This window comes from Theropithecus gelada, chromosome 6 (genome assembly GCF_003255815.1).
Source record: "Theropithecus gelada isolate Dixy chromosome 6, Tgel_1.0, whole genome shotgun sequence".
Classification (NCBI taxonomy): domain Eukaryota; kingdom Metazoa; phylum Chordata; class Mammalia; order Primates; family Cercopithecidae; genus Theropithecus; species Theropithecus gelada.
The window spans coordinates 8,869,942-8,884,931 of NC_037673.1; the positions used below are offsets into that span (position 1 = coordinate 8,869,942).

At 38.5% G+C, this 14,990-nt stretch overlaps 1 protein-coding gene across 1 annotated transcript in view; it reads right to left on the reverse strand.

Moving 5' to 3' along the window:
• The window catches only part of SEMA5A (semaphorin 5A), a 517,335-nt gene that overhangs the window by 114,242 nt on the left and 388,103 nt on the right, over positions 1 to 14,990 (reverse strand). The window contains exon 13 of the mRNA XM_025388084.1: positions 4,620 to 4,737. Coding sequence (XP_025243869.1) covers positions 4,620 to 4,737 — 118 coding nt within the window. The remainder of the gene's footprint in view (positions 1 to 4,619; positions 4,738 to 14,990) is intronic.

Sequence of the window (14,990 nt, forward strand, 5' to 3'; positions counted from 1 at the left end):
TGGTGAGGGTCCCACAAAGCTTACAATGAGGGCAGAAGGTGAAACAGGAGCAGATGTATCACATAGTGAGAGAGACAGTGAGAGATGCTAGGGTCTTTAAAACAACCAACTCTCATGTGAACAATAGAGAAGAATGCACTCATTACTGCAGAGAGGGAATCCAGCCATTCATGAGCGATTCACCCCCATGACCCAAACACCTCCCACCAGGTCCCAACTCCAACACTGGGGATCACATTTCAACATGAAGTTTCTGGGGAGTGAACATGCAAACTATAATACATGATGCATTTTGGAATAAGGACTCATTACATCATATGGTACCCTGGTCATCATGTATCCACAAAGGATGTGGATGGTATTCATGCATAAATAAAGCTCAAGTAGATTCCTAAGACTATGCTACCCTTGTTAAACAACATTATGATTTATGCAGGACATATATATTATTCTAATCAGTCTAGATATGCCAATTTAGATTTTACTGATGCACTTCAAATCTCTTAAACTGAGAGTAATGTTTTCAATTATAATTTTATAAGCAAACAGAACATTAATCAATATGTCAGTAAACTATTGCCCTGTCATCTGGACTACAAAAACCCATAAACATTTTAAAATAGGGATCTCTCTGTAGAAAATAAGCTTCTTTAAGTCCCTAATTCCCTAGAAAGGTTTCTTGTGGGTCCCTTATCCAATTCAAACTCTCTGGGTAGCAGAGGATCTAAGCCACTGCCATGGCTTGAATGTACTCCTTCTAAATTCAGGTGTTGCCAGTGTGATACTATTAAGAAGTGGAATCTTGAAGAGGTGATTAGGCCAGGAGGGCTCCTACCTCAGGAATGGATTGGGTACCCTTATAAATAGTTGTGACAAAGAAAGTTGGCTCTCTCTTGCCCTCCTACCTTCTTCCAGGTGGGACACAGCAAGAAGCCCCTCACCAGACTAAGTAGCGGTACCTTGATGTTAGACTTACCAGCTTTCAAGAAGGTGTGAAATAAATTTCTGTCCAATTTAAATCACTCGGCCTTAGGTATTCTGTTGTAGCAACATATGGTCTAAGACAGTCATAAGTCACAGCCACTGCATGAGGTTTCACTAGAACACTAACTTTGGGAAACTCTGTTGTGCTATGTCATTAATCCAAGGTTTGTGAAGGTTTACTTGGGAGAGTCACACACAAGAGGGTCTGAGGGTGACTCACCATCAACAACATTCCTATAACTCTTACTGCACTCAATGTAACAGGATCTCCTGTCTTTCATTATGCAGCTTGCACTTTTACATGAGGTATAAGATATTTGGTCTCATCCAAAAACCCCTCAGCTTATAAAGCTTAATTTCCTTTGGATAGAGATACATACCTCTATAATCTATATATGTAGAGGTAGGTAAAAGTGTTTACTGATTGCAAACTTCCCTCTGCTTTTTTTGTATTTTACCATCTGTAAAATAAATTGGCATCTTACAATTCATGAGAGAGTTTTTCATTGTTGTTTCTTAGCAACATATAAAGCAGTGGTACACATCACAACCAGTGGCATATCAGAAATGATTATATATGATAGATTTGCCCAATAAAATTAAGCCCTTGTTCCATTTCAGTTAAAAAATAACATGGAAGAAAATTACATTTCAATCTTTTTTTAATACCTCTCTAAGTTAATACAGCTCTATATTAATGCAAATCATTTACATCTAGGTCATCTCCTTCTAAGAGACAGATTTTTCGAAAGAGATGTATAGTTAGATAATATGAATTTCTCATTTTCAAAATGGTAGCCTATATAACTCAGAAATATATATGGTTTCCTTTCCTGTGTTTTGCTCAAAATGACATAATTTATTGTCTTTTGTTGCCTTCTTTGTATATGCTTATCTGAAGTGTATCTTGATATGTGACACAATACATTGTGTGGGATGACAGGGATAGTTTTGTGTAATTAAATACTCTGTCATCAGAAGAAACAGACCTTGTAATGAGTGTTTTGCTGACTGAGAGCTAGATATCACATCTAAGCTTTATTTTTGAAAGCAGAGATGGTAGAGGAGGCAGCCTTGACGCCATGGCAGATCCTTGTTACCTTCTGACCTTACATGTTAAAAACTCAAGTAAGGTCAGACAGCAACAAGGACCTCAGGTCCTCTCAGTAGCAGGAAACAACTTTAGTGACCACCTTCTCTTCAAGTCTTAAATATTAAATCCTTCCTTTTCTTTCTTTCTTTCTTTCTTTCTTTCTTTCTTTCTTTCTTTTTTTTTTTTTTAATACAAGTCTTGTTCTGTTGTCCAGGCTGGAGTGCAGTGGTGATATGCTTTGACGCCATGTCCCCACCTAAATCTCATCTCAAACTGTAATCCCCACATGTCAAGGGAAGAACCTAGTGTGAATCATGGGGGTGGCTCCCCCTATTCCATTTTCCTGATAGTAAGGGAGCTCTCACGAGATCTGGTGGTTTAAAAGTGAGTTTCTCCTGACCTCTCTCTCCTGCTGACTTGTGAAGAAGGTGCGTGCTTGCTTCTTCTTCACTTTCTGCCATGATTGTAAGTTTCCTGAGGCCTCCCCAGCCATGCAGAACTGTAAGTCAATTAAATCTCTATCCCTTATAAATGACCCAGCCTAGGTATTTCTTCATAGAAGTGTGAAAGCAGACTAATACAAGTGGGATGACCTTGGTTCACTACAGCCTCAAACTCCTGGGCTCAAGCAATCCTCCCACATCAGCCACCGAGCAGCTGGAACTACACGTATGCACCATCATTCCTAATTAAATTATTTTACTTTTCTGTAGAGTTAGGGCCTCACTATGTTGCCCAGGCTGGTCTCAAACTCTTGGCTTCAAGCAATCCTCCTGTCTCAGCCTCCTAAAGTGCTGGGTTTACAGGCATGAGCCACTGTGCCCAGCCAACTCTCCATTTAATGACTAAAGACATACACAAGACATACATTCGTTATAAAGCAAGTGTGTGGGTGTGTATTTCTAGTCCATGAACTCCAGCCCACAAACACTAGAGCATGGAGGGAAAGGCCTCTCTAGTCTGAGGGTCCTATGGGGACATGCTGCCTGCTGGGAAGCTCTCATCACAGATACTAATAATTACATAATTAGTATCTCTCAGATATATGCTAAAACAACTCTGGGTCCTAGACAATGGCCTTATTACTTAAGAAACAACGCTATTATCTTAAGCCTTTTGTACAATAAAAAATGCAAGATCAAAGATCTACAAGAAGATTTGCTGACCTTCTAAAGTGTATGTCTGTACTCTGGAACCACATTTCAGGTATTAAACATTATGTTTTATCAAGCCACAAAGAATGAAAGGTGAGCACCCTTATGCTCTTAGTATTTTTCAGAAATAGGAAGGGATTAAGAACAAACAATGGCATTTTTCTAACCATTTTAAAGGGACTTTGCAGAAAATTGGATTCTAAAATAATAGATCTGAAGTTAAATAATCACAAGGACTCAAAACTAATCCTACTAGGAAGCTCTCCAGAGCCTAGATGTGGTTATGCACACACTGTTACAGTGAAGGCCCCTTGATTCAGTGCCAACATTTGGGAAACGACAATGGTTTGAATAGCCCCAGCTTCCTTGCTTCATCCTGTCTGGTTTTCCAAATTTTAAGCTGAATAACTGGCTTCATGAATATGTGGCTGAGATAACAGAAAGGGTAGGTTCTTTGGTGGGAAACAGGCTGACGGTTGTGATGTCTTAGAAGTGCTAAAGCGTGGAAGAAACAGCAAGGAGTTCACACACTGAATGTGCCACACCTCTGTCTTGCAGAGATACCACAGAACTGGTGGGCAGAGATTAGCAGTTTTGTGAAGGCAACATGACTTATGACTTTTCCATTATGTGGAAGTTAACAGTTGTTGTTCATATTCTACGAGAAAACATAAGAGAATTTGAGATCACTGGACAAAATGTTCTCAAGACCAAAAATCCTCCAAAAACAAACAAAAAAAAGCAAAAAATATTCCAAATACTAGTTCCTATAAATGTGGACCCAAACAAACGTATTAGCAAAGGAAACCATGCAATGTGCTTTTCTTGGATTCAGTCTGGCTCTCAATACAGGTGAGTGTCTCCTCACTCCACAGAGTCTTATACGGGAACGCACAGTAGGCTGTCTCTTCCAGAACTTCCTGTGACCTTGAACAGGATCTACGGGTTGGCCCCACATGAAGGTGAAAATAATATCCTTTAGTTATTCTTTTCCCGTCTTTCCTTATGTCAGCCTCTGGAATTATATCTCCCAAAAGAAATTTATGGGTGTGGAAGTTCCTGTTTTATTAGTGCTCTAAGGGGCAAAATAGTCCACACCAAACTCTGGAGGGGAAAAAAATCCAAGAATAAAACAGAAACCGTAAACTCCATTATCAAATCAACACAGTTTTCTCTGAAGACGTTTCTCTTCAAACAGACAAAAAGCCTATAATAGCATTCCATGTGGCCCTGTGCAAGCCAAGAGTCAAGTGATCTGAGAGAGCACAGACTGGGTTTGCAAAAAAGGTTCTCATATGAAAAGGTGCAGACAGTGTGGCTGAGGATCGCCAGGGGAGCATGACTCCCATGGGCAGCATTTTCAGAGGATGGAGAAGGTGAGCACTCACCGGACATACAGAGATGCTCTGTTCCCACTGCGTCATGCTCAGGCTCTCCTCCAGGCTTGTGCATTTCTTCATCACCACGTCCCAGCCACAGTAAGGGTCCTGGGCCCCAATGCAGGTGCTGTAAAGACACACACCAAATGGTCAACAGAAAGGTCGCTTTTCCAAAGATAAGATACACAAGACAAGGCGAACCTGTCCCTTAGTAGAGAGGTATGGGATTTCTTAGATATGAAGCCCAGTGGGTATTTATTTAGGCTGCACACTGGAGAACACAGCTATCTGCACACTCCAGTAAGTACCTAATATTAAAACATTTATATAGACATTTTGAAAAATCTATGTTTTAATCTAACATACATGACAGATGACTAAAGATGAGCCAACACGAGTATTTTGCTGTCACAAGTAGTGCTAAAATCAAGATTCTACAATGTTCAAAAACAATATAGCTGTTACCACTAGTACCATCACCATTATCATCCTCCTTCTCTTTACAACAGGTATTATTTGTTGCAGATGCTTAAACGATTTGATAGGCAGGTGTTATTTTCACTTTATTTAACATTACCATCATCATCATCATCATCATCGTTATTACCACCACTTTACTGATGAGAAAACTGAGGCACAGAAAATTTGAGAAATTAGCCCAATGACATGCAGATACATCCAAAACTCTTCAACATGAATCGTTCAAAAAAATAGGAACATCTTTCATTTGTTTACTGTAGCTTAAATGTATTAAAACTTTCAATTTCATAGTAATTTCATATAGCTGTGTCTATAATATCCTACATATGATATCAGAAGTATTGTAGATGGCAGATATTTTCTTTTTAACTTTGTCTAAATGAAAGAGTTCATACACTACATGGGCATTATTAGATGAGGGCTGTGGCCTTTACATTATAAATACAAGCAAAGGTAAATGAGGGAGGAAGAAGACATGATAGTGATGGAGCCAGAAATACACAGAAGATAATGTCATGGGCACACAGGACATTGAACCTGGGAATTCTGTGAGTGGACTGAGAAGTCGGAGGGGCAGGAAGCAGATGTGAGGAAAGAAAGGCAATGCCAGCATGGAGGTGCTAATGACCCCTCTTGGAGGTAGGATAGTAATTACAGTGAGGGAGGAGGAACTGTTACAAATTAACCAAGGACCAGAAATCTGGTAGGACCAGAAATCATGGCTTAACCATCAACCCTGTCAGCAGGGAGGTAGCATAAGTTAAGTAGTGATGAGTTGTTCATATTCATAATACAAAATAATAATTGTTAACAGAAAAGGTACTAATTATATATAAAGCTCTGTTCTAAGAATGTGACTTAAATTTGGTCATTTAAACCCTACGACAACCTTATAAATACAGTACCTCAATTAGGCACTACATTGATTCTCGCTTTGAAATGAAGAAACTGAAGGAGGGAAAGATTGATTTGAAGGCTGTACAGCTAGGGAAGATATGTTTGCAGTTGATAAATTGACTGATATATAGTAAGTTATTATACGACTATCATTTATTAATTACCTAAAGAAGTGCAAATGATTTAAAAAGCTGTTTCTCAGAAGTAGGGCTAGGTTGGGGTACAAAAAGGTATGAAACAATTACCTGTTCCTATAACCTCATTAAAACTCCTTGATATGCGACCACATGCAGACATGACTTCTATTAAAAAATGCAAACAAGGCAGTTATAAAGGACAAGGTGAAAGCCTATTTCCCCAGTAGTAGGTACTGTTTATACTAACTCACATATTCTGCAGATATTTTATCCACACATATGAGCATGCTTGTGTGCACATATCTATATATACACATATGTATTTTGTTATTGTTGTTTATAGGCAAATATATGTTTTATATAATTATATGTAATACACACGAATGTGATTGTACACGCTGTTTCACATTTTGCTTTCTACAACCAATAATATATTATTGCACTATTCTTGTCAATAAATATAGCTCTACCTTATTCCCCTTAAGAGCTGTATAGTGCTTCATTTTCTTTCTTTTTTTTTTTTTTTTTTTTTTGAGACGGAGTCTGGCTTTGCCGCCCAGGCTGGAGTGCAGTGGCTCGATCTCGGCTCACAGCAAGCTCCACCTCCCAGGTTCACGCTATTCTCCTGCCTTAGCCTCCGGAGTAGCTGGGACTACAGGCACCCACCACCACACCGAGCTAATTGTTTGTATTTTTAGTAGAGATGGGGTTTCACCGTGTTAGCCAGGATAGTCTTGATCTCCTGACCTTGTGATCTGCACGCCTTGGCCTCCCAAAGTGCTGAGGATTACAGGCGTGAGCCACCGTGCCTGGCCAGTGCTCCATTTCTTTTATGAACCAACATTTATTTAAATTTCCCCTTCATTTTATTTATTTTATTTTCAATTTTTTATTTCCATAGGTTCTTGGGGAACAGGTGGTGTTTGGTTACATGAGTACTTTTGTGGTGATCTGTGAGATTTTGGTGCACCCATCACATAAGCAGTATACAATATCTACTGCATCCGATTTGCGGTTTTTTTAATCCCTCATTCCCTTCCTACTCTTTCCCTCGAGACCCCAAAGTCCATTGTGTCATTCTTATGCCTTTGCATCCTCATAGCTTAGCTCCCACTTATGAGTGAGAACATGCGATGTTTGCTTTTCTGTTCTTGAGTTACTTCACTTAGAATAAGTCTCCAATCTCATCCAGGTTGCTGTTAATTTATTCCTTTTTATGGGTGAATAGTATTCCATCATATATGTGTATCACAGCTTCTTCAACCACTCCTTGATGGATGGGCATTTGGGTTGGTTCCACATTTTTGCAGTTGTGAATTGTGCTGCTATAAACATGCATGTGCAAGTATATTTTTCATATAATGACTTCTTTTCCTCTGGGTAGATACCCAGTAGTGGGATTACTGGATTAAATGGTAGTTCTACTTTAAGTTATTTAAGGAATCTCCACACTGTTTTCCATAGTAGTTGTCCTAGTTTACATTCCCACAAGCAGTGTAAATTTCCCCTTTAAAATTATTAAATTTCCCCTTTTAAAGCAAGGCTGCAGTACTCATTTTTGTACAGATTTTCTATCGGATAAAATTTTATTCGTGTAACTGTTGAGTCAAAAATTATGGGCATTATTAAATTTGGACTAACCAACAATATGGGAGTGCCTCTGCTGCCTCATCCTGTTACATACTGGATGTTACCTTATTTTTTTTAACTCATCCAAAGGGTAACTCTTTCAGAAAGTTTGTATATGAAAAATAAAAAAAGTAGAATTTCTCAATTGTCTGTTTTCATTTCTTTCAGTTGTGTCTTAGGTTAAGGCTTAGCATACATGCATATACTTTTTAAACATTTGCATTTGCCATGTGTAAACTTCCTATCCATATCCAATTCCAAGGAAACTTCCTATCCATATCTAAGATTTGATCTCTTTCATGAGTCGTTCATTTTATTACATGGTCATTGGAAGGGGTGATTTTTGCATTAAAATGCAGCCCTCTCTGAGTAATATTTTCCCTGTTTGACATTTTTTTATTGAGATACACATTATAAAATTTTACGCAGTAAAACTTATGAACGTTTTCCTTTATAGCATCTAACGTGTGTTCCATATTAAGATTTTTCTCACTTAAATCTTCCCAACTTAAAGATTAAGCATTGAACATTACAGAAACATTAAAGAGTATAGAAACATCACTCTCCCAATTCCTTCTGATTCTTCTAAGGTATCATTTCTTTGGCTCCCCATCCTTTTTCCATTTGAAATGTATTTTTCTCCTCCTCATAAATGAACAAACAAAATCAAAAATCACATATACATATTTAAAAATCTAAACATCTCAAATCCCACACAAAACAAACAGATTCAGGTCTTAGAGGAAAAATAATAGATGTGAGTATGCTTTCTTTTCCTGTTATTCAAATGACATCCTTTTCAAATACTACAAGTTTATAACAGAGAGTGTGAGCATAAGCACTTTAAAATCTCTAGCTTTGGGAATATGACTCCCAATAAGGTACTATTTTAAATTTAAAAAAATTTCAATGATCAGTTTCATTGAATAAAACTTGAACCTGTATTTTTATTGTAAAACACATATAAAAATTTTCTCAATTCTCAAGACACACAATTGACTTAATAACACTTTTTTTGTGTGCAGGGAATAGAGATGGTGAGAATAAACTATTACAACCAATGACTAAGACCATGAAACGTGTGCATTTATTATCCAGGTGTCAGCAATTTCTTCCTGAGTAACTTTGCATGTGTAGTGTTGTTCTGTAGAAAAATACCCAGAGGAAGTTGCTGGAAATCTGAAGACCCTTCAAGTACAGCCCATGAGACAGACCTGGGTGTGGTGAGCACTAAGAGTCCTGCTTCCTGCTGTGACCTCACCCGGCTGTGCCAATGAGATCGGATCTGGGAGTGTCCTCATCTTACTAAAGTAGCCAAAAGTGACATATTTATATTTGCGGCTCCTATGGCGAAACCTGAGAGTAATTCTTTTACTGACAAAATCACATAGTGTATATCACATACGGGAACTCTATGTGCATGATTCTTTACACAGAGCAAAAGTATAGCAAGGCTACACTTAAGAGATCATTCAAAAGGTCTGCATTCCTTTTCATGTTTCTTATTAAAGCAACATGACCAGTAGGTAATATTAAACCTCCAAAAAGGGAAAAATTCCACGGACTCCCTACGTTTACCCCAGACTTCCCGTGCAAAGCTGCTTGGAGACTTAAAACAATGCCACAGTGTTAGAGGGAAGTATTTCAAGCTGTTTTAAATGGAAAGCTGCATGTAATAACATCTTTTTCTTCTGATGATGCCAATGGTTCTGCATGTGCTTAACATTACACTTATCCTTTAAAATGTTAACATGTCTTTACAAACACAAATGCCCATTCAATAAAATACCATGTATATTTCAATATAATTCCCTCATGCAAAATATCTTACACCATGGGCAAAATTCTGATGAGATCTACCTTTATTCTAAATTATGTCTTAAGAAAATCTATCACACAATTTTATTTTTGGAAGCTGAGTCTCTAAGAAACTGTGGAAAATTGTGGGTTTCCAATTAACGCAGCCACCGTGAAAGTGGCTTTTCTGTATTCCACTTCAAAAATGTTTTTCCTTGTGTGATAAATATTTTTAATAAAAGTTTTAGCGTGATTTAATTATACCAAATTGTCAACATATATCATAGCATCATTTTGTACCCCATAAATATATTCTGTTCAAATGTAATTGTCAACATTCAATTTTAAAATTTCCATAACGTGTTAGTGACCTTACACTATTCTCATTTTACATATTACCCTGGTATTTGAAAGTACTTGAATTTAGATAAAAATGTTAGTCAGAATCCGAAGGTTTAATGTTTTTCAAAAACACACTTATTGAGGGTAGTTTTTAGAGCTAAACATATATTTGGAGGCAGGCCTTAATTCTAAAAAGCAGGATAAATATCTACTTTCCTTTTCACACGACAATAACATCAACATATATCTAAATTATTTCTTTACATTTTAAAAATTTGCAATTATGTTTTTTGTTAGTTTGAGTAACAGAAAATAAGTTTATTCACTAAAATATTTTCACTGTATTTCTGAAAAGTTGAGATTTATTGCTGAGTACAATTCCTCATGCATATTAGATTATCTAAGTATCAGTGATGACTTTATCCGGCTTGTCACTGTCACACTAATTATCATGAGGTCAGTTTATTTTTGATATTAAGAATTTTTGCCATTTTGTTAATACACAATGTATTCCTAAACATGGGATTTTTAAAATGTTTCAATCATGTATTGATTCAGCACATACTTATGAGCACTTGGCTATGAAGTTGACTTTGAAAGTGCTGGGTGTACCATGGCAAACAGACACTGTCACTGAGTTCCAAGAACTCACCACTTGGTTAAGAAAGTAAATATTAAACAGTTACATGATAAATATCAACAACGAGTTGCAAAGGAAGAATTCAAAGGGCCATAAGAGACTAGTGAATCCCCACTACGATGGGTGGTTGAGTCTGGAATAAGAGGATATGTAGGTACTGGAACAAATGGGATGAACAGAAGTGACCTATTTGATAGCAGCCAGCAAGAACAGAACCTCTTTGCAGACAGAACAGCTTGGGAAAAGCACTCAGCTGGGAGATAACTTGGAGAGTTTGAAGAACTGGTAAAATGGAGGCTGGACTTGGGCTGAAGCTTGAGGAGTGAAATAGGCAGAGTCCTTGGGCCCCATTAAAGATTGAGGGTTTCCTTGCAAGTGTTGCATACTTTAAAGTGCTTCCCAAATACTATGCAAGAGCCATACTTCAAACATCAATATTGATTTCTTTTATTATTACAATGATTGTGGTAGTGATCAACCTGTCTATGAATTATCCCTTCCCCAATTTCTAAGAAAATCTGCCTCATTCCTAAGCACCATGTTACCATATACTTCATAAGCTATTCTTTTACTTTAAGAGCTGCAATTAAAAACATTATCTGGCCAGGCACGGTGGCTCATGCCTGTAATCCCAACACTTTGGGAGCTAAAGGTGGGTAGATCATTTGAGGTCAGGCGTTCAAGATCAGCTTGGTCAATATGGTGAGACCCTGTTTCTACTAAAAATACAAAAATCAGCCGGGCATGGTGGCACATGCCGTGTTGGGAAGCTGAGGCAGGAATCACTTGAACCTGAGAGGCAGATGCAGTGAGCCAAGATCGCGCCACTGCACTCCAGCCTGGGTGACAGAGTGAGACTCCATCTCAAACAAATAAACAAACAAAGAAACAATCTTACTAAAAATAAGACTGAAGAAAATTCCAAGTAGACAATAACCTTCCTGAGACATCCACAGATCCTTCAATTGGTAAATCCAACTAGAACGTACATTTTCTTTGTTTTCCTCTTCTGCAAAACTGAAACAAAAATACCTATTCACAGGGCTGTTTTGAGAGTTATATCATGCTAGATAGTATATTAAAAAGTTTTTTTGAGATGGAGATGCATACCAGTTGCTATAATTAGTCCCTAAGCACAATTTCAAGTTATTATACACTATGGACTTCTGAGGTAGTTGAAAACATTCTATATTGCATACTAAGTCCAAAAATAATTCATGCTACATGGTATGATTTGTAGGTGAAGCTAATGTACTAGATTTCAATTAGTGACTAACTTTTAATACTTTTAATGTATTAAAAACTACTCGGCTTAACATTAAATGACATTGATCAAATACAATGGCTATTTTTTACATTTTATTTTGCACTTAATATTAAATTTAAATAATTGACTTATACTGGCACTAATACTAATCACACTTGGCAAATGTTCTTTTAGTTAAAACCTTAATAGGCAAATATAACATTTCAATTTTCCTGAAAAATCTGTTTTAAAATTGAACAAGATTGATACACATTTTACAGTGAAGCATTTCAGAAAAATTGATAATTTGAAACACAGTGATGGGATTAGATAGAGCATATTTGAAATAAGCAAGCCAAAAGTTCTTTCTGGATCTAGGACTTGTGATTAACTTGGGTTGCCAGCTTTGGTTTCTGACCTGATGCAGAGACCCCGTTCCACTCAATCTTTAAACACTGAATCATGAGCTGTTTATCTTGACCTCCTTGTGGGCTTCAATCACTGTGAACTTCTCTTGAGAACAAATATAAAATCTTTCTAGACTAAGAAAGGCAGCCTTTTCCATGGCTAGGATTGTACCAGGACACCAGACCAGGACAAAGGGGGCATAGGGTGTTACAATGGCCCAACGTCAACCTTCCATGGTTCCACGATGTGGAAGTAACTCACCAGGAATGGCAAACAGAAAAAGCTGTGTCTCATGCACATGTATGTTTATTGCGGCACTATTCACAATAGCAAAGACTTGGAATCAACCCAAATGTCCATCAGTGACAGACTGGATTAAGAAAATGTGGCACATATACACCATGGAATACTATGCAGCCATAAAAAAGGATGAGTTTGTGTCCTTTGTAGGGACATGGATGCATTTGGAAACCATCATTCTCAGCAAACTATCGCAAGAACAGAAAACCAAGCACCGCATGTTCTCACTCACAGATGGGAACTGAACAATGAGATCACTTGGACTCGGGAAGGGGAACATCACACACCGGGGCCTATCACGGGGAGGGGGGAAGGGGGAAGGATTGCATTGGGAGTTATACCTGATGTAAATGACGAGTTGATGGGTGCTGATGAGTTGATGGGTGCAGCACAGCAACATGGCACAGGTATACATATGTAACAAACCTGCACGTTGTGCACATGTACCCTAGAACTTAAAGTATAATGAAAAAAAGAAAAAGCTGTGTCTATGTGCTCAAGAAGGAAAGAAAATAATTACTGGTCACTTCATTCAGGGAGAAGCCCACACCATTGGTATTCCACATCCTCTATTCTATGAATAGGCATAATTACAGGTACCTCCAAAGTTCACCCTCCCCCAGTGTCCTCTCCTCTTGGCTAATTCAGATTTAAAATGAAGACACAATTACTTATTTGCTATATAACATGTTTTTCTTTTTCAAGAGAAACACTTCTGTGAAATAGTGTTTAAGGGTCAACAATTATGCCTGAAGAATGCAGAAGGTGTCAAGTAATACATTTTAATTTTTACTCAAAACCTTAAAGGGGAGTACATCCAGAGGGGGAAAAATGTATTATTCTGTTTTCTTATAATTCACCTAACTTAACAGTTTGACCTCAATTAAGTGGATGAGGTTCAATGCCAAGGAACCCTTCTGTGTAGTACAGCCCGCCCCTCGGAAGAACATTTGTCCCTCTCAGCAGGTAGTTACAGCAAGTGTGGGTCTGCCTTGAATTTGGATTCTCTGGTGCCCTCACGACTGCTAGACAGCTGGTGACAGTGGTGAAGGCAAGCACCTGGCTCTCTTCACACTGGGCCCTGTGTAGCTTTCATCAGTGCCGAATCCCAGTTGCTCTTGTGTGGATAGAGACATGTTCATTCGAGACAGGGAATTATTGCAAATCTACTGACAGATGCTCCCACTGCTTGGATGAGGCCATGCTGACATTACTCACCCAAGCACATAATGTGGTCATGCTAGAGTCTCATGAACTGTTGATTTGCCCTGACAGAGGCAAGTAACAATTGAATGCAAGGAGCAGAATCTGGCCTGATGGGTCCAGCACCTCTCAGACAATGTGAAGTTATTTGAAGGCAGAGCAGCAAATGATTGGCTGGTCAGTTTGCCTTCAGTTTAGTCCGGAGACCATGTGAAGTATATGTGGGCAAAGAAGGTAAACCACGCATACAAGAGCAGTCTGTCCTGTTTACTTTCCTTTTCTGTCTTGTTTGTTCATTCACTTTTTATTTTGACTTACATCTAGGACAAAGGGAGATTTGAAGCCCAGCCTTCATCATAGTGTGCAGAAAGTGTAAAAGACCACTCACAGGCAATGCCGGCTCAGAAGGACCTGCATGAACTGAGTATAATATTAAAACAGGAAACAAACTATCTTGTGTTGAATTCTTATTATGTACCAGACCCCTAACATAGCCTCTCTCTCTTTATCTCCAATAACACACTCCTATGGAAACAGGGCTGAGAAATGAGATACGAAGAAGTTGTGTAACTGGCTTATGGTCACACACCACACAAAAGCCCCGTCCAGAACCACCTGAACGCAAAGCTCATGCTCTTTCCATAGGCAGGCTGTTTTACAAACATATGAGAGCAGGTATTTCCTTAAGAATTCACTGGACTATGCAGCAAATAAAAAATCTTAGGAGAAGCCCAGATGCTCCTATTTAGGATAACTCAGGTGCAGGGGTCTGCAGCCAAGAAATGGGAGCAGCTCAACCTTTCCCATGGAATTCTTACATAACTTTAAATTTGAGAGCTCAAAACCAGGAGGCCTGTGGAGTAGATATTAAAGAAGAGTTTTTTTTTTTTTTTTTAAGATGGAGTCTCACTCTGTCGCCCAGGCTGGAGGGTAGTGGTGCGATCTCGGCTCACTGCAACCTCCACCTCCCTGTTTCAAGCAATTTCCCTGCCTCAGTCTCCCGAGTAGCTGGGATTACAGGAGCCTGCCACCACACCCAGCTAATTTGTTTTTGTTTCTTGTGTGTGTATTTTTAGCAGAGGCTAGGTTTCACCAATGTTGACCAGGCTAGTCTTGAATTCTTGATCTCAAGCAATCCACCCTCCTCGGCCTCCCAAAGTGCTGGGATTACAGGCGTAAGCCACTGCACCTGGCCAAGAAGGAAACTTTTTCTTTCTGATCTCCATTAGTTGTGTTTCTCAACTGAAGTACGAAAGGTTGGTAATAGATTTTCAAACTTTACCCAACTGACTGTTGAAAAC